The sequence below is a fragment of the Bacillus rossius genome, chromosome 16 (assembly GCF_032445375.1).
Source record: "Bacillus rossius redtenbacheri isolate Brsri chromosome 16, Brsri_v3, whole genome shotgun sequence".
NCBI classification, from domain to species: Eukaryota; Metazoa; Arthropoda; class Insecta; order Phasmatodea; family Bacillidae; genus Bacillus; species Bacillus rossius.
In genome coordinates, this window is record NC_086343.1 from 19,199,910 (window position 1) to 19,220,900 (window position 20,991).

The following is a 20,991-nucleotide window of genomic DNA, read 5'->3' on the forward strand; positions in this document are numbered from 1 at the left end:
TAATGAAGTAAAAATCAAATGTAGATTATTAATGGCACATTTATTTATGGTTAAAATAATACCAGTTTTATTAAAACAATAAGATCCTATATATTATGAAAAATAGCATTGTTTTATAACCTAGACACCTATTGTCAGTTCCCCCCTCCTCTTTTTTTATTTTTTGTTTTGAAAACACATTTTCAATTTTCAATTTTTTTTTCCCGTTGTTCCAGATTTTTTTCCGTCTACGTGACAAGGCTTGATTGAGGAGAAAGTAAAAAAACTGGCGCAGAGTACATTGTTTTTTATTTTATTATGAAATACTGGACGCTTCGTGTAAGTTTAGTGGGAAAAAAAATGCGGGAGAAGAAGGTCCCGGGGGGGGGAGGGGTAAATGATTCACAGATCGTGTAATTAAAAAATTCGCAATTAATCACGAGTAATCTCCCCCCTTCCCCTCAGCGATCCAGAGTCAAGAATATGGACCATCTGTGTTCGTAAAACGCAGGAACGGCACTTTTGTCTAGCGGTACGGGTCAGAAGGAAATGGAATAGTGGTGGAAAAAGGAGGGGGGGGGGGGGTGTTAGTAATTCATCTCCATTAGACCGTGGTGGCCAAAAGGGGCGGATGATAAAGGGGAGGGCGGGTAAACGGGACTTTAAAACAAGGGCGGAACTTCGGGAAGGGAAGAGAGGTGTGAGGGGTGGCAGTTATGCCCGCCCTCCCCCAGGGCCGACATGACTCGTGATAAATTACCGTCCACTCGCTCCCGACTGTTTGTGCCCTACGGTGAGTGGTATGGGTGGCGAACAGAGTCCCCTCCCCCCTTCCCTCTCACTGGGTGGTCCCTCCGTTTCCAACATCCAAGGGCAACGCACGAGGAGGAAAAGTGGCGGGAAGACGAGGAAGAGGAGATTGTTTCCAGCTTCGATTTCACGGCTGCGTGCTCCTCGCGAAAGCAACAAAAGGGTCCCTTTCCCCTTCCACACGTCCTTTCCGTCTTGCGCGTTTCGCGAGAACGCCAAACAACCCCCCCCCCCCCCTCCTCAACCTAATACCTACCCCCACCAAAACGCGTTCGCGCGACCTTCCCAAAAATCGCGAAAACACCGGAGAGATAGAAACCATAGCCAGCTAACAACCTACACACCCGAAATAGAGAGCGCAGGGTATGCAGCCCGCTGAAACTTTCTCCACTGGGATTCGAACCCACGAACCCAAATCACACTAACACACATTCTCCCGCCGTGCTCCTGATATCGTCCCCTCAGCACAGCACTGGTTCGAGTCCTTACTGCAACCCCGCCAAACCACCCAACTCACAACACCTCAGGGCCACCAAACATCCGTTATCTACATCACCATCAAAACCTAATATCTATTTTCACAACTAGAGGTAGTGGGCGGCAATCCGTGGCCTGGAACTCTACGCGGGCACGCGGTTCGATGCCCGGATCTTGCATTCGGACCTCGAGGCCCGCAATGGCTATGATGACAGTACAGTTGCAGCTTACCCTGCGGCGGTATTGCCTGATTAAGCAACAAGTCTGAGCTTGTTCAACCACAAGCTAAGAAATTTCAAGGAGTCGTGTTACTTCCTACAATGCTTTGTGGTTATCAGCGTAGGCTACCAAACGATGAACATAAATTTAGTCAAAATATAGTTTATTCCAATACTGCCAATATTTCTTTGGTATACTAAAAACATTTATTTGTAAAAAAAAATAAGTTACTACAGTAGGTGAGTTCAGACTTCGTTAAGTGATGGAATTCCGGACATAGGAACAGACACAAGTTTCGATGGAGTGTGCTTTCAGGCAAGTATAGTTATCATTAAGGACACAAATCTGTAGTGTTAGCAAAGATGGATGGAGTGTGGTGGGAAAGGGGGGATGGAATCTGCAGCCCAGGTTTTTTTTTTACACGGGGTTAACTAACACAATTCATCCCCCTACGTAGTCTAGGCGATAAGCGGAAACTACGTTTATCACCCCCATTTCACGTTACCATTCCAAACCCTTCTCCCTAGGTATCAACATCCATGATTCTAAGTCTTTAAAAAAAAAAGTCTTCGCTATGTTTTATTTTACATTCCATTCTTTACGTAAGAATTTGACGCTTTCCTACACGGTTTTGGATGCTCAGAAATGTTATTCGTTCTTTGTTGATGTGGTAACATCTTAGCTCTAGGTATATGGCATTTGATGGGAGTAATTTCGTAAATACGACGGGAGTAATGCGATGGAAATCTATAATAACGGTGCTGCCAATTGTGGCGGATGGCGAGAACAAAAGTTATAGAGGACAAAGAGAAACTTAAAGTATTAACTGTTTCATGAATTTAAAAAAAAAATGGGCAATGTTTTAATATAATCCCTTGACGAAAATCAGATCCAAAGCCGGGCAATAGTATTTCTCGCTTATATCGGAAACGTTTAATTATATAGTTTAAAATTTCGCTTTACAAATCGAATGATTCGATAGTCGACGTTGCTGATCCGGCAAAAAAACAATTGGCGCGTATTTATCACGCTCGGCACTATTTTAAAGAATTCTACGTTAAATCTGGTGTCCGAGTTTCGTATTATACATATGTGTATTTGCAACATGAGAACACAAGAATTTGATCGTTACCGAGGTTAGATGTTAAACATCAGAGACGAGTAATGAAATACTGGCTCACTTTTTTTTGCAGCTCTCATTTTTTCAGATTTGCTAATAATTGCTCAGTTTTCTGAAGCGTATTTTAACGTATGGTTCTTTAACTAATTATCACAAACCTAATTTTTATTCAACCAAAGTACGAACTCGCATTTCAATCGGCCAAGAGGCTTTACCCGCTAGTCAACATTCAAAAAGATATGCTCGTCCATAGTTTCTTTATCCAAAGGCCCGACCAGAGAATTTCCGAGATTCCAAGGTAAACGTTTAGTAGCTTAAGAGTTAATTTGAATGCATTTAATTATATCCAGTTACAAAACAAACAAAAATCGAGCCGAAAGTTCTTATGCAAACACAAGAAAATGCGCAAAGAAAATTAATTAATTTAACACGTGAATTGTTTCACCCCGCATGTTTGAATTTCATTTCCACGACATTATTTATTTATTTTTATTTCAAATTTTACTGACGTTTCAAAACACACGCATTTAAAAATCATAGTTTCTTGCTAGGTTTTGCAACATAGTTAAAATATTTGTCAACACGTCACGGCCACATCTAAATGAAGCACACAACTTTAGTTTTACAAATCACACACTATAAATATTGCTTCACAAATGTATGGAATAAGTAACAAAAAAAATCCGACCAACATGATAGGCGGAGCAGAGCCTTAGGTTCCGATTACCTACCATTAATTATTGAAACTTTTTCACCACAATTATAATTCGCCAAAACTCCAAGCACTGGAAAAATTAAAAAGTCCCCCATCATTAATTAGACTGACGGCCCTAGCGGATGACGTCACAACCGAGAATAAAAACTGATATACATAATGTCCCAGAACTCAACGCCAAGTCGAAAACAGTAGATAGGCCAATCAATAACGGTTAAGAATTTTTTTAAAAATAAAATTACAATAATTTTGTGGTTCCTGAGTTATATTCATTTTTTATTAGTTTTGATATCCATACCTTGCACCTAACTGTGACTACAAATTTTATTTTGCTACGTAACGATTAATAAAACTTATATTGATAACCATTCAAATTAAAATGAAACATGGTACCTAACTTTTGCTGGGGAAAAAAAATATTTACATGACTTACTCGGCCTAACGGTTTTAGTCGGGAACTTTGTTTATTCATGCGAGTCACATAATCTAATAATTTGGAGCAAGGTGGAGATTTTAAAAATAAAAAATATATAGCTATATACATATTACTAGGGCATTTTTTGGAGATTTTAAAAATAAAAAATAAAATACATATACGTATTACTAGGGCATGTTTTTTTTTTCGCGAAAAAATCTGATCGCCCATCAGACTGCTAAAAGGTATGCCAGCTCTAGCGATTGTTTCCTTGTGTTTGCGGTCGTAGCCATTGCCCTATTATCGCGGGACCATTCAGGACGCTTTTTCCTTCCGCACTGGATGGCTGTGATAGGTGCTCCGACAGCAGATATGTGCCTGAAACGAACCCAGCCAACTACGGAAAACCGATAATGCTACAAAGTTTTAATACACAGCTAGCTTTCGTGAAAAAATACACGGCCCTTCATATCACTTAAAAATAAATTGATACTATTATTCAGAACCGTGCTTAATTGGATTATCAACTGTTTACGGCTTGACTCTGAGTTCCGGGTCATTCTGTATATTCGAATGAGATTATCTGGAAGGCTTTAAGAGGCCTATACAGACAGGGCGCAACTCCGCCAGCGGGTTCTGCGCTTACGACATCGTGCAAGGTGGGCGGGACAAAGCTGGAAGGAGGAGACGTGGATTGGTTATCTTGGCGGCGCGTCACTTCGACTGGGAGGCGGAGTGGGGAAAACACTTTCCACCCCGCCGGCATTCCAGCTTACAGTGTCTTTTAGGACAGATCGCGGTGTTCCGTACCCGCTATCGCTCTGTCCTCGAGTCTCGTGTTGTCGCGGTGTCGAGTTACCTTCGAGGCACAGTTATTTACTATACGTCAGTGGATAAAGGCCGCACTTGGCGTTGTGTTGAGCGCATTGCCCACCAACCTCCCAATTCTCTCCCCCGGCCAGGTTATTTACACTAGACAAGACTATTGGCTGGAGTATTTCTTCTCAGAGATCTCTCATTTTCCATGCTTTCGGAGCTGCGCCGAACTTTCATTGCAAGTTCTATGGAGCTGTCAAAACTACGCAACTCATCCATATAAAGAATCAAATGCATTTTCCGTTATACTTAACCAAAAATATTACATATTTTAATATCATAGTTGAAAATATGTAGGCCTACATGTTACCTAGTCAAAAATAATGCATGCATAGCATAGCAAGTGCGCATACCTACGCATAAACAACACAGGTACGCATACGCGGACACATGCACACTTCCTTGCTGGGAGATTTTTCGTTTGTAGTTTTAAACCTTGCTGACTAAGAAATTAAAATTGATTTGTGCCAATTATTGGCAAGCAATGATTTACTTAAATAATTAAGTTGTGACTTATTGAGTTATATAATAATTCAGTTATACACTTGGGTCTGGTTACCCTTCAAGTTTTGTGCTATTACGTTTCCACCAGCAACAAAGTAATGAGATTACCATCAAATAAAGAATAATATTTTTCAAATTTTCAATTTTATACTATGTACGAAAATAGTTATATTATTTCTGGGTTTCAGAAATAACTCATAAATAGTTTACATGATTTTTCACCCTTCCGGTATATTTTTTTTTACAATTTCTTTCATCATAAAATACGTATTAGATTTAAATGTACGTACTAAACTACAATTTATCATACGAATACAAACGAATCTAAGCATGCACTGATGCAACAATGAGTCAACAAACATTCGTACATAAAAATATGTTAGTTTCAACAACAGGTTGAAATGCATCTCTTAGCTCAACGAAGTCATATAACATAGTCACAGGTACTATTTGTTGCTGCAAATTGTATTTGAAGTTTGCAAAATTACGGAACTAGTTGTCTAAGTCATCCGAAACGTGGTAACGTTATGAGGCAAAAATCGTAATTTTGTTCACCCGGACTTTCCCCATTCTTTAACATGAAATGAGTATACAGGAAGATGTGTGGCGTTTACGGTGAGTGACTAGTGTTCACAGTTTTTATTCCAAACGTACACAAACAGTTTTTTTTTGTAATAATGACGCGATTACTCAGCATGTCATATCATGTATTTGTAACTCTTTATTCCGTTAGAAATAGAATCTTTGCACCATTGTCAATATCAATAATTAGTGATTTTAAAAAAAGTATGGTAAGGATAATATGTGCCAAAATGCATTTTCAATACGGCACAGAATCATGTTATTTTTTCTACCTTATATTTTGTACATGTTTAGATTGTTTACAATTTGCTATTTAAAATATTTGTATGCATGTCCACCCAATAACTGTTCAGAAAATAACAATCATCGATTTATCTGTACAAATTATTTTTGGCTTTTCTGAAGAAAAAAAAGTTAATGTATGAAGTTGTACAAATACATCTTCTTTAATGAAATATAATTGAATTTGAACACATTTACACACCACAAAGACAAAAAACATATGAGTTTATGGATACGCAGTTGAGTACATTTAGATGGTCTGCTTTTACAAGCATAATTTAACAGCGCACTGAGTTTATATTTTATTATATAATAATGTTATATCGCAATAAATACTTTAAGAAAATATACATATTATATTCCCCCATTTTTTAAGAAGCTACGCTACATAGGTAATTAATGAGCAGCTGAACAAGTCTTGACAGCAGCAAATTTTTTTCTTACTCTTTTTTCAATAGCGTCAATAATGTATGGAGGGTCTCGAATTTCCATGCTCCTCGTATGCCTAGGGTCCACCAGTTCTGGCAAAATGCAGTTATAATAGAATTTTGTAAGATGTGGTTCCATCTCTTGTTTCCAACAATTGTCATCCCTTTCAATTCGAAATATTGCCATCTCTTTTTCCACTGATGTCCAAACACCAAAAATGCAATATTCCCTCTCTGAAATGCGAAGCTGTGCCTGAACTTGATAAAAATATGATTTTTTTTTCTTTCCCAGTTTCAGTTCATCTCCTTCGAAACTCAGATATCGGATGTTCCCTTGTTTAACTGCTGCAGTAACATCTTTTCCAATTGCAGATTATGGACACTTGACTTCTGCAAGACCCTTTTCTCCAATAACACCATCCGGAGTGGCACCCAAGAAAGGCAATTCCTTGTCAATGAAGAGTTCACTTTTTCCAACCTTAATTCCTTCTTGTTTTTCTAGTTGTTCTATAGCTATCACCTAAAAATTTTTACCATGGTAAATTGCAGGCACATTCAAAATATCGGAGGTATAAACAATACTGCGAACTAAGTTCACGCAGCTTGTTGATGCACGTCTACGACAGACGTTCCCGAAATTAGAAGCCGTTAGAATTTTTCTACGTGTTTAAAGCCATTTTCCGCTTCCTGCCTGGAGAATTGTGTCTGTCTCTAACTGTTGATGGTCCTATTGTGTTAGTTGTAACCTACTGAGGAAAGCATGTTTCTGTTCCTCAAATGTTTCTGGATCCATGTCAGGCTGTTGACATTGAGGACCATAGTCCTTTTCTCCATAGGTTTTGGTGAGAGATTTTTTTGGCTGTTTTTGTTGATGATAATTTGTGGGTTTTTTTTTTAATTCCCGTCTTCGAAGTTCCCGCCTTCTGAATTCTAATCTTTTTGAAATTTTATTCGGACTCATACCCTTGAACATGCTTTTTTGTAACACATATTGTGGTGTTTTTGTATTGTGTGCTATTACAGCATCAGCACATCTCCCTTGATAAGATCGTTTCGTGGCACTCTTTTTCCTCCGGAAAATTTCGCAATTATTGAATTGAATTGTTCGACTTTGTTGCTATCTACATCATGTATGAGGCTTCAAGAATGAGCAGCTAAATACTGACATTCTTTATAAATATGAGACCACAAAGAATTTTTTCTAACTCTGGGACAATGTTTGACTCGCCGTCTTTTCGACCATCGCAGAAGTAAGCTAAAGTACTGCAATTTTTGTGCTCACCAAAAACGTGGCTCGGACCATTTTCAATATCGCATTTCAACTGTGAAACTTTAACTTGATCGGTGCCCTGTGACTTTCTGTAAGCGATTGCTTTTTGCAATCCAATGGATAGTTTACTCATTTTTATATAAACTATTTTCCTCAGAATGGTAGTCCCAAGATTAGCATTTTCACTCGCAGAAATAATTTTCTTCCTGTAATTGCGGAGCAGATGATTCCTGCATTCTATCTTCTCAACAGTAAGAGTGTTATATGGCCTAGCTTCCAGAATTTTCTTGTATACACTGCTGTCACCATCGGCTATAATTTTGGCATACTTTATGTTGTAGTTAAACTCTTTTTGAATCCTTCTACTATTATTTTGGCTTCCATGTTACTTGAGCTACCTTCGTGGTTTTATAGCAATCGTGTGAAGGGATAGATTCGTTATTTTTCTCTCGAGCGCAAACATAGCACTATTTGTTTGCAACTGCCTTGAACAAAACTTTCTTTTTGTTTGCAACTCCAGAAAGTGCATCGTATTTACATTTGTAGGAGCGTTTGCACCAACAGCCATCGACAACAATAGTAATGAGGGGAATGTTATGCTCGTCAACTTCATCATTGGCTCTCGCTAATTCAGCTTCTTCGCGTGCAGCCTCTTCCATTTTTTCTGAAGCTGCTTTTCCCCGGCCATTACAGCTAACATCGTGATGTTTGGAATAAGTTGCTGGTGCCATGCAAGGCACGCCTTTCGCTGCACATAATTCTTGTAATTGAGAATACCTTGCCCCAATGCCCATAACTCCACCAACAGCCCTTGAATTCATATCCATAACTGAATTATCTTCCATGTTATGCGTAGGAACACTGAGTCATGTTGTACATAATACAAAAAAATACAATAATAGATAAAAAAATTCTTTCGAATTTTTTTTATTACACACATATTTGCAAGAGTACACCCAAACGATTCATTATGCTGACTTGCTTCCGTGAGTATTTGTAAGTACGACATATCTACAAATCAGACACCGTATAACACTTCTTCAGTTTTCTCTTCTTCATTTGAAAACACTCTTTCGCCCTGAGAACAGCTAGTTGGTGAGGATGTGGATGTTTGCTGCTTTTGGAGTACCAAACCGTTGTCTTCCTTTACATGTTCAATATATTCATCCAAATGTTTATATTTTCTTGGAATAATGAATAAACTGTTCGGCTGAAACAATCCATAAATACATTATTTTTGAATAACTTATATCTATTAATGTACCTAAAATCATGTTATATTTCTATGTCCATAAAATATGTAGGTATATATTATTGTTTCTCAAGTTACGAATAAAACAGGAGTATTGATAGCAGTAAAAGTACTTATAGTAGCTGTAGTATTTTTAATAGTTTTTTGTCCAATGTATGATGCATAATTTGAAAAGTCTTGCTACAATATAAATATTTTTAGTGCTTAAGTCAATGCTGTTTATGTTTTAACTGGGGATGGTGTATCACTTTTAAGTAAGGTCAATAAAAGATGTTGTCTATTGTCACTAAATGGGGTTAAGATTTTTTACTGTCTTCATTTTTTAGCCCTGTTTTTAGTGAAATTTCTGATTAAAAAACATTTATGTAGTTTGAGTAGTTGTGTAATTTTTCAATTGAAGTATATTCGTAAAGTTAAATTATAACTTAACTGTAATTTTTTTAACAGGTCAATATATTTAAAAGCAATATCATTGTCATTCAGCTAACCTGATTGCTTGTCACTGAATTGTTGATACATCTACTGTCTACAGTTGGCTCATTCCTGTCCACCAGCTCGTATGGAATGTCAATGGCTCCTTCGGTGGTTGACCAGAAAGAACATCCTGCTTCCATCTCAAATAGTTTCAGAGGCGGTTGCATTTCTATGTAAGACATGGCTGTAGAGCTGAAAGAGCCACATTACAGTAGCAATAACATTTAACTATTTATATTGATTTATTTAGATAGAAATATAGTTTCGAAAGAATGTCTAGTTTCGTGTAATAGTATAACTACCCGACCGTGTGCAAATTATACGAAATAATTAAAGTAAAATTTTTTTCAGGAAATAGTTGAAGAAAGAAAAATAGCATGTATTAAAAACGCTTTGTAATTAACTTATTTCTAAAGTGGGCTAAGGGACTTACATACACTGCCCATCTTCATTGTGCAGGACATTGGCTACAGAGTAGTTATTCTCTTCATCTGATGTCATTTTCTCTTGAAGAAATTTCTTGTGCCGTTTTTACTCCCTGGCTGCCAAGGTGACATCGTGAGTCTCTACCTTCCGGAACTTGATAACTGCAGCTATAAAATTTAAATTTTTTCCTGCAATGCATAAAATTTATCCTTTTTTAATACCTAGACTTCTTTATTTTTTGTGCAATAAATGACCTTACACTGAACAGACCAAAAATCTTATGTATATTTTGGCCAAACCATATTTGTTAAATTAATAGAACTGGTTGTGTTGCCGATCTTACTTTCTCTAAATTAATAACTTAGATTTGTTTTAAATAATATGTAAACAGTTACTCAATTTGCCGGATAGCTTTCTTCATAGTACACTACTTCATGCACTCCGGATGTTATTTCGTTTTCAATCAGTGCTTGATGTCTGCAGTGATATTGATAGGCTCTGGTTTTCCCATTCTTCATTGACATTGTTTTGTTTAGGTATAGTTTTTTTCCTGTGAATAAATTGATAATTCAGTGCCAAATAAAAAAATGTACACATATGTTATACACATTTTAAAGGTTAATACTACAACGTTAATACACACATATTATATGCTTCGACAGTGAGGAGCCAGAGTTTGTTTCCCCCCTCCCCCTCCCCCTTCCCAACAGGGAGCTCAGCCTGTCAAAACTTATAACTTATGGATGCATTACATATCATAAACTTACATATTTAACCTATATATTTTAAATAAACTTTTCAATATGCGATTGTTCATCTAAGATAACTCAATATTATGGTCGGGAAGGTGTTGGAGGTGAGAGATCACAAGGTAAGTTTCGACTACGCAGGCTAATGAACGCCATATGTATTTTGTATGACATATTACAAAACAAACTGACCTTTGACTCCAGTATGCTTTGAGATCAGTAGCTTTATTTTTCTTTCTTGTTGGAGAAATATAAGGATTTCCTGCGAACACATGTGCTTATCGCGATATCCGATACCCCGACGCGCTGATAAGGCGACCGAGCAGCCGTCAGACGAACTTCCCCTCCGCTGCCTTCACAGCAGCCGCTAGCCCCACTCCTCGGATCCAGTCGCCGGCTGAAGAATACGCCGCGCGAGGGAGACACTTCCCGGCAGAATAAATGTGCCGAAATGCATTTCGTCGTAGAAGAATTCTGGGCGTTTTTCAGCGGTGACCTATGTATGTTTTTACACCATTTTAATCAACGATTAATACTCTATCGGTGTGTGTGTCTACTTTTTTTGTGTGCATTACACACGATACATAAAACAGCTGCGTAAAACCACACATTCGGAAATATTTTTACCTATGTTACGAATTTTAAAAAGCATTATAAAAATTATAGATCGACCCATTCATCCTTTCCCTATACATACAAAAAACATGACAATTTTATCTGTAATGGAAAGCTGCAGATTCTTCTTAACAAAAGGCCCTACAATCATGCCCTGAACACTGTCTGTATAGGCCTCTTAAAACACAGTCTGTGTAATGTAAGTAACTAGTCTCAGATTTGAAAGTTCTTGATAGCAGTGCCGATGTGGTCAACATTTAATTATCTGCCGCTATTGTCCTGTCAAAACTGGTAGTCACACAAAACAGCAACGTGAGTTGATATACTAGTGACTTTTGGTGACTGGGTAACATTGGTACTTCTTCAGAGAACGGTCGAATTTGGGACAGCCGCATTACAGAGACTTCAGAGGAGACCAAGTACGCATTTCGCAAACATTGCCCCCGAAGTGACGTGTGCTGTGGACGCTTGCCATGGAAGGTGTTACTTCTTTCGCTCATGTTGTCTTTTAATAAATATGTTAATTCAGGAGCGTCGGCAAACAAGCGTCCATGCTGGTCCGAGGCCATAGCAGCAAAATAAACCAAACTGGGGAGAAAACCACACGTAAACTCGAGAGGGAAAAAGTTCGTCTCGTCTGTGTGATCAATCTAGACCAGTGGCACTCAAAAACACTCTAAAAAAAAACCAACATCTGTAACACAGTTATAACATAACTACATATACCAATTGTTTAGCAAAGAACTAAATAATCTTTAATATTTACAAGAAAAATATTGGTAAATGTTTGGCTAACCTAGTTCATTGGAAAACCAGAAGTAGCTTGGCTTCTGGGTTGTAGCCGTGTCCTTGGCGAATAATTCACCGATGTTTCGGTCGACACTGCAGTCGCCATCATCAGGGAGCATCAGTTACCAGTAGGTAACTTCTCCCTGATGATAGCGACTGCAATGTCAACCGAAACGTCGGTGAATTATTCGCCAAGGACGCGGCTGCAACCCAGAAGCCAAGCTACTTCAGACAATGGCCGTGAAAGCCTGCGAACATTATTGGAAAACCAATTACATAATGTCTGTACCTCAGAACCAAACAGGTTTCAATCGCAAAACTGGACAGCTTAACAGGGGAGTAAAAATGACTACTCTTTCAGTGATACCGTGTTTTCCATCACCATCCACGTAAGCGAGTGGCCAGCGAGAAAGAACTTAACGATTGACATGTTCTCAACGGAGGACGAAGTTTCCTAGCTTGCGGGATCAGGCGGCGTCGAGGACGAAGGTTTCACACACGTTTCGGTCGACATTTCAGTCGCCATCATCAGGGTAGGATCCAGAATCAGGGTAGGATGCTAAACTGATCATGGCGACTGCAATGTCGGCCGAAACGTCAAGTGAAACCTTCGCCTTTCGATGCGGCTAAAATCCCACAAGCGAAGAAAGTTCAGACATTGGCCGCTAAAACCTGCGATCTTAACTACACGGAGAACTTTTTTTTTTTTTTACCGACAGTCATAGGTACATAAGTGGACTTAAGTATATTAGGCTAAGTTAAATTTTGAACTTGGGCTTGTATGAGCTCCACTAAATGCTTAATTTTTTTTTTTCGGTCGGTTAAGATGTTATAAGCTGTTTAAGTCCTATACTTCGACCACGGCAGTTGCGACCAACCCATGGACCGCAACTTGTCTCAAATTCGTCAGTTCTTCGAAACTACTGCCAACCGTCTACGCATCTTCCTGCCACTGTTGTTATTCAATCAGAGTTTGCCGTTTCTAAACACCTTCAAGTGACTGTCAAAAGTCCGTGAACCATGTGTTGCTTTGCAAGTGACATCTGCGATATGGGCGACATCGGAAAAACTACATCTGACAACTATAAAGTTTGAGACGCGTTACTTGACAGACTTTTACGCGACAGCTGAGTAAAGTGAAATCAACGAGATAACTCGGTCATCTTAATCAATTTTTTAACAACATTTATGTACTTACAAATTTGAGATTTTATTGATAATATTATCTAGCTCAAAACCAAAAGTGAGGTAAAAAAAAAAAAAAAGACCGTACAATGTAAAAAAAGGTTACAAAGAATTTTTTTTTTAAATTTGTAATTGGTGTTCATATTTCACAGGTTGGCCAAATTGCGCGAAGCCGCTTTTTGCCCACCTGATGGTCTCGAAATATTAGGCGGAGTGTAATGTCCGTAGTGGAAAAAAAAAACTTATTAAGGGACCCGCCTGGTCAGAGGTGTATTTGTGTTAGTTAGGCTGGTGCTTGTAGCATGGTATCGCCTTTACGCGCAAGGAGAAACGAACATAAAGTTTTGATGCAAGTCCCTTGGGTGCTTCTAAGTATCCGTAAATTGTATTTTTCTTTTGTAAATGGAACAGGAATATTAATATAAACCTGCAATTATTTGAAAATTTGTACATTTACATGAAAAAAGTATCACTACAAAATAGTGTTTGCAGTAATACTGGGTTCAGATTCTTACACGGGCATTTATGCTTTGTGTTATTCCAGTACCTCCAATAGTTATTTGAAAACTGTTCTTATCTTTCCAGTATTCACTGCGCATAAAAATAACCACAGTAAAAAAAAAAGTCAAATTGTTGAATAATCGATTATATTTTCCCTGGTTTAAAAAATATTATGCTTGGATGTAACATTAATTATAATATAAAATAATGCGCCAATATTCGTAAGAAATACACATGTCAGTATTTTATCGAAAAACTTATTTCTTACATGCAAAGATAACGATAGCTACGTGTTGTACAAATTTACAATATCTATTTTATAGTATTACAAACTACTTCTTGGCAATTGGTTTCCAAAAGAATCTTTTGTAAAAGTACCGAAAAAATGTTTTCTGTGTTCCGGGTGTTTCTTGCCTGAACATTATTCTCAAAACACGCGTTTTAACCATTTTCACTCTTCTAAAAATACAGTTTAAAAACTAAATACGTAACAAGAACTACTCATCCACCTTCTTCGTATTATTAAATGCTTTTTGTAAACACACGTCACTCGGATATGTTTATCAGTTATTGAATCGCGTGTTTTTTTTTTTTTTTTTTTTATTTGCACACCATAAGTGTGCCCTTTTGAAGGCCCGTGTTTTTTAATGGGAAACACTGTGAATTACAATTAATGCTCACGTTCACCATCATCAAGCGTAGACAGGGTACCATTTCCGCAGTGGTTTTCTTTGTTCCTTACATGCCGACGGTGAGGTCACCATGGCAAACCTCCTCCTCCAGGACGATTTCGTGGCTGCGTGGTTGGTACTCCCGGCGGGCATCGAGAGGGAAGTTGGCAGCCCTGCGTCATGCCGGACCCCCGGAGGCCCCCCCTCCTCGACCGCGTGTGTGTACACGAAGCACATCCGCCCTGTCCGCCACACCAACGCCATTAAACAACACCCCGACGCTCCATGGAGAGAGATAGATAGAGAGAGAGAGAGAGAGAGAGAGAGAGAGAGAGAGAGAGAGAGAGAGGTGTGGCAGGACTCTGTTGTAGGCTCGTCCAATTAGACTCCCGAGCACACGGCAGGGACCACTGTTTGCACCGGTGCACCGCAGAAGGGGGGAGGTGGGGTGGGGAGGGGGGGGGGGGATACCCAACCTCACAGACCAGACGCAGGAATGCCAAACGTCACACCGTCCAGCCTGGCTTCGAACTGCCATTTCGTGCATTTCGGGGTGCATTCCCGCACGTCCCGAGTTCCTGGATGCTCGGAGTTTACCTTTCAGTCACTCGGGGCGCGGGTTGTACGGAATGCTGAAGAAAAAAAAACTGGCCCAGGTAAACAGGTCTAAGTAAACACTGTTTACAAACGCTAAAGTGTACGGTCACGCGGCGCAGTTGGTACTAAGTGCGTCCAACTCCAAAACCGATTGACCACTGTCATCGAATGAATGTGTTGATTATTCTGATAATATTTATAAAAAAAACAGACGAAATTTTTAATAATTTTATTTTAAATGTTATGTTCAACCATTGTGAGAAAGTTTAACAAGTGAAAACATGATTTATAAAATAAAAATAAAATTGCCGAGTTTCTATGGTCATAACTTCTGCGCCTTTAAAATTTGAAGGAACGTTTTTTTTTTTAAATATGGCCGTTGAAAACTCAACCAAAACGCAAGAAAGTTGGCAATTGCGATGCGTTATTGCGTCTTACGTAATTTATAAGCTGGTATTCTTTAAATGTTCTTAGAATTTTTTTTCCCCTGTGTATAATAATAATAATAATAATGTAGGTAGTCAGATTTAGTTTCACGGGGTTAGGGAAAGAGCGGTATTCCTGGCTGAATTTTAATTGTCAGCCAATAATTATTTATAACACTTGCAGATTAAAAAAAAACATTGTTATTACCTGTCATCATAAACAGTGATAGTTTACGTATAATCAAAGGCAATTAACTTGAAACTGATGCAATATTGTTTATATATTACGGAAGTTAAAGATTTTCCTCACTTACCCCTTGGTCCGATTTCGCCCATTAACGAACTTGACTTAATTCATGACAAACTGATGAAGTTTTAGTACCTTAAAAAAAGTTACGTACAAACGTTTATTTTTCTGAGTTGTCAACGGTCTTGGGGTTTAAAGACTTTTTTTTTTTAAAGTAGAAAATTAAGTCGCAACCTGGAAAACGACTACGAATTTCAGTCTTTTTCTCAATTTTTTCTTAACAACAACGTGAATCACAAACGTTGAGTGCGACTATTATTAGTAGAGACATGCAAAATTCGCGGATTCATTTCGCGATAGGCTAGCATCAAAACAACCATACCTTCGCACCGCTTCTGCGATTGGCCCACATTTCATCCGGGGAACTGTGAGCCAATGGGAAACACTAAACCAAGAAAGTGCCGAATTACCGACAGCCTAGTTGAGATGTCTAACGCGTCAGTGGCCAATGAACAGGTGTCATTTCCGCGAGTATTTAAAGGACTGTGCAGTCTATCCTAGAGGTCAATGAATCCGCGAATTTTGCAGGTCTCTAACTATCAGTGTACGTAATTTGTGTCTGTTCTCGAGTCTGGTTACTAGCAATAGGCAGAGACCTGCAAAATTCGCGGTTTCGATGGCCTTCAGGAGAGACTGCACATTCCCCTGTACAGTCAAGACAAATAACGCAAGTTCATTGGCTGCTGACTTGTAAGTCGTCTCAGTTAGTTTTGTCCGTGAGTCGATCCTTCTTTGGTTGACGGTCTATAATTGGTTGAGATGCGTTCAGTTGAACAGTGAGCCAATAGCAAAATCATCTAAGAGGTAGGTATAGGTATGTATTTGAATTCTAGCCTATCGCCTAATGAATCCGCGAATTTTTCCGGTCTCTAGCAATAGGTCAGGCAGTTGTATGAAATCCTATGTCTTTATTATAATTCAAATATTGCTTTGTAAATTGCGGTTTTTTGGACTGGGGATTTGTTCGACGGTGAACCTCCGTGGATCCCGCACAGTTGGAGCGGGTGACAATGGATGAAAGAGAAGGAGGACGACGAGAGTGTGTGACGTGTGCGAATTGTACCCCCCGCAGGTGACGCTGTACCCGGCGACGGCGGCTGGGACGACGGCGGTGCCTCGCGCCACGGCGGTCCACCACGTGCCATCCGGAGCCGGAGCGACTCGCCCCAGGCACCTCACGCAGGTCGGTGCCGGTCGGACGACGGAGGGGTCATTACCACGTTACCACAGGGGTGCCCACAAGGGGGGGGGGGGGATACGACGCAGACTGCGTCATTAAAATTTCAGGAGGGGGGGGGGGGGGGCTGGTGGTGGTTAAAAGACGAGAAAAATGTACATATTATTTACATAATTACAGCTTCTAATGTGAAAATACGATTCTGGTGCTTTGATAATTGAAAGGGATCTTGTAAATCGAATTGCCAACCCCGCACTTTCCTCAACAAAAGCAGTTTGGCATTTGTCGTTTCAGGATGGAAATATTACCTGATATGACCAAAATTATTATCAGAAAATCAGTTTTAATTAATGCAAAATGTGATAAAATATAACACTAAAAAAGTATAATATTATAAAATAATTGAGTAAATCATTTAGAAAATGGCATGAAAAAATTCGGGGGGGGGGGGGGGGGCCGCATCATTAGTTTAGGGGGGGGGGGGGTGGGCACCTCTGGTTACCACAACGCCGAAATATCACAACGCCGAATGCCGAATTGACCGCAACGCCGACAGACAGCTAGAAAACTGCTGTGTACCACAACGCTGAATGACCACAACGCCGAAAAAATGTTGCGGGAGGGAGGGGGGGAGGGGGGCGGCACAGGAGCAAAATGAAAAACAACTGAATGAATTTGTGTGCTAGCCCTACCTAACCTAACCTTTGTGGCAGTCCTGCAATGACATTTTTTCGGGGTTAATGTATTTCGGCGTTGTGGCACACAGAAGTTTTCTAGCTGTCGGCGTTGCAGTTTTCGGCGTTATTGTAAGTTCGGCGTTGTGGTGCGTCCCCGGCGACGGAGACGTCCACCCTTCTGCCCGTCTCGCCACGAGGTCCGACCCGAGGCACGGGCTACACCTCTGCGGGAACCACCCTAATCATTTCATGACCATACCGCGAGTTCCCATCCTCATTTCCGAATAACCTTCCGAAATAAATTCCCCTTCGCCTGGCAAAAACCCCACCGAAATAATTAAATTTTTAACATCCCAAAACCACAAAAAGCGAAATCGTTTAAGTCCGTATACCCTAGCCAAGTAAAATCAATGTCAGTTTAAATTCCGCAAAATTCTTTTAATTCTGTCGCCGACGAAAAACTTACGAAAATACTTCTTGTCACCGAGATAAAAAAAAAAAATACAGCGTTATATATTGGTTCGTTGGTCTACTACGCTGTGATGATCGTGTCACTGAGGTGAACACTCGAAAACAGCTGTGAGCGGCTTTTGAAAATCAACTAATGAGGCTCCATATTTTGACTTTTCTAACGAGCTGCACTAAGCAGAGAAGACTCCTAAAAATTTAAATTGAGATTTTGTATTTTCCGCGAGCCGATTTTGATGAAATAAAACCCCAGCTACGCTCAGGTTACCTGTGGAAACTCTACGAAAATTCGTCCAGTGGTTTTGGACATTAGCGTGATCAAACAGACAGACAAAGTTTTTTTTTTTTTTTTAATAATCTTACTGTGTTCTATTAACACTCGCTACCAAATATTTTATTTTGGCAAATATTTTCAATGTACATACACACGGCGGTTCTACAGTTTTATGATAGTAATATAGTCCCTATACCACTCACAATACTGCGTGTCTTTAAAAAAAAAATAGTTGTTCCCAATAGCGTCACTTCACCAACGCTCGCGGGCGCTCGTATACTCCCCCCAACCCCTTTTTCATTTCTTCGCCATCGAGCGACCAAACGTTTGAGTCCCATCGATCGCCCCACTCCTGGGCCCGTCCCAAATCGAACGCCCCACTCCTGATCACTGCACATTTTGCTACGCCGCACTGATGAGTCATCGCCTCGTCTCACCCTACCGGCCGTAAAGTATTTACATTACGTCACTGAGAGATTTTTCTTCATTACGTACGTGTAAATGTGCCCATATTTTTGTTAAGTTTAGACTCCCGCAACTTGTAACAATTATTGGACACGATGAAAGCTTAAGTTGTGAACTTTGGATACCAGTGTGTATTTTATCTCATTCCTCTTGTGTGAAATGCTCAAATAATATATAAAAAATATCGCTTTCAGAAAATGTTTACAATTTTTTTAATTAAAAAAGAAAAAAGAGCAAAGCTATATAATTTTATACCATTAATAAAAAATTCACTTCACTATTGATATTATTCACCGAGAAAAAAATGACAAGAACGATTTTACACGGTATATTTTACTGGAAAGTCCCTTAAATGTAGCATAGCGTTTCAAAAAAAGTGATTATTATTGTACGATCTGTTAAAATGCTAGAGTTTGTTTACATTTTAAATGAACATATATCAACAAAATAAACGTATTTAAGCTCAAAAAAAAAAAGGGGTGTGGCTGTGTCATGGACACGGCCGTGTGTTGTAAGTGAATACGTATACGTAACGGGTAATATTTTCTATACAAAATATAAAATACGCTATTTTATGTATGTTATAATCATGTTTGAACACTAAAAAGTCGCGTATAGGTCGACATTATATATTTTTGATATTGTTTTTATTTTTAACACACACACACACACACATATATATATATATATATATATATATATATATATATATATATAACTACTTTACGCTAATGTTTTATATATGCAATCGATAGATTTTGACGAGAGCTGACGATTGAAACGTAAACGAACGCCGTAGCTTCTCCGAGTCAAAATTTATACTAAATGGAAATCTCGCAACGCAGGACAATGACCTCAAAATGGCGGCGATTCCTTCTCCACCGCGCGCGATGCGTCACAGTCATCACTTAGCGTATATGATTTATGCCTTGGCATGCCAAAAAATTGGAATAAATAGTTCAAAATTAAAAATATAGCAAAGATATGAAAAAAAAAGCTATGGAAAATTCTATATGTGACTACGATTTAAGTGTGCATTTTCATTGTAACAGAGTATATAAAGCATACATCACATCAGATTTCATAGTTAATGCGTATTTGTTTCCAAAACATACACCATGCTTTGGAAATGTTTAAAAATACAATTTAGCAGCGACAGTATTATCTCGATAAATTTTCTTTTGGTTGCGAGAATTCTTAAGGCTTGCAGCAAGTAAATTCGTAGATTTCCACTAACACTTAACGTGGAATGATAGAAAACTAAAGCGTTATCTTGATTTCAAACTTTTTTTAGGCAACAGTAATTACTTAATCATATATTATTGCAGATTTGGATTTGTTAAAGCATAGTATATAATTAATGGAATGCCTGAGGTTAATAGTGACGATTCGCTACAAATACGTTCCTCTGTGAATAGGCGTTAAGTATCAATTTAATACTGTCACAATATTATAAAATCGGCATTATTTTATACTCTCAGAAGATTTCTTAGTAAATGCTCTCTGCCTTAACGAAGCCCAATATTCGATATTTGACGGTAAAAAAATGGTCTATGCCCTAAAAACTGTTTAAAAAAATGGCGTCTCTCGGTTTCTGTCTACCTCTGCTTAATTCATAGAGTCCTGAGCTCTCTGCAACGTAGTTCTGCAGTGACTTATTGTCTGAAAGTATGTATTTTATTCTATTTTCTACGCCCTAATTGCAAAGGAAACTATTTCGTAACCACACACCAGGGAGCTTATTCTAAGTTGATAGAAGATAAAAAGGTGTCGTTACTTATCGATTATCGTCCATTATCTACAGTTCCATGTTTTTAGTTGTTTTTTTTTTTTTTTTTCCGTGATGTCACTATGTCGAAAATGATTCAATATTATCGTTTCTGAAAGAGAGGGCGTGATGCTTTCAAAACTAACAAAGAATTTTTATTTATACTTCATAAGTAGGTCATAAGTTGGATTTAACGTAACTTTCTACTTTGAAGTTAAGCATCATCCTCGATTAACAAGAGATAAGAGACAATTTAATGATCAAAACGTGCCCAAGAACCCTAGCGTACTTATCAAAGACTTAATTTAAGGTTGGGCGTTGCATCAATCGACTCATATCGCCAATATTAGTTGCATCGGTGAACGTATCGGCGAACTCTCTGAACAATCTCCCAGCAGTCGGATACACTTCAGGGCTCTCCACGGGTGCGCCGGGTCGGAAGGCGGAAAATCGATAGGCACGGTCGGGCGCGCGTATATAAAACGTCGGGCCCC

General features: G+C 38.9%; 2 protein-coding genes across 2 annotated transcripts in view; one reads left to right on the forward strand and one right to left on the reverse strand.

Annotated features, from left to right (window-relative positions):
- Nucleotides 1-20,991, reverse strand: part of LOC134539806 (mediator of RNA polymerase II transcription subunit 20) — a 279,215-nt gene that overhangs the window by 214,521 nt on the left and 43,703 nt on the right. The gene's annotated exons all lie outside the window — the stretch shown is intronic.
- The window catches only part of LOC134539805 (facilitated trehalose transporter Tret1-like), a 168,263-nt gene that overhangs the window by 122,356 nt on the left and 24,916 nt on the right, over nucleotides 1-20,991 (forward strand). Inside the window, exon 2 of the mRNA XM_063382086.1 lies at nucleotides 16,741-16,851. Coding sequence (XP_063238156.1) covers nucleotides 16,741-16,851 — 111 coding nt within the window. The remainder of the gene's footprint in view (nucleotides 1-16,740; nucleotides 16,852-20,991) is intronic.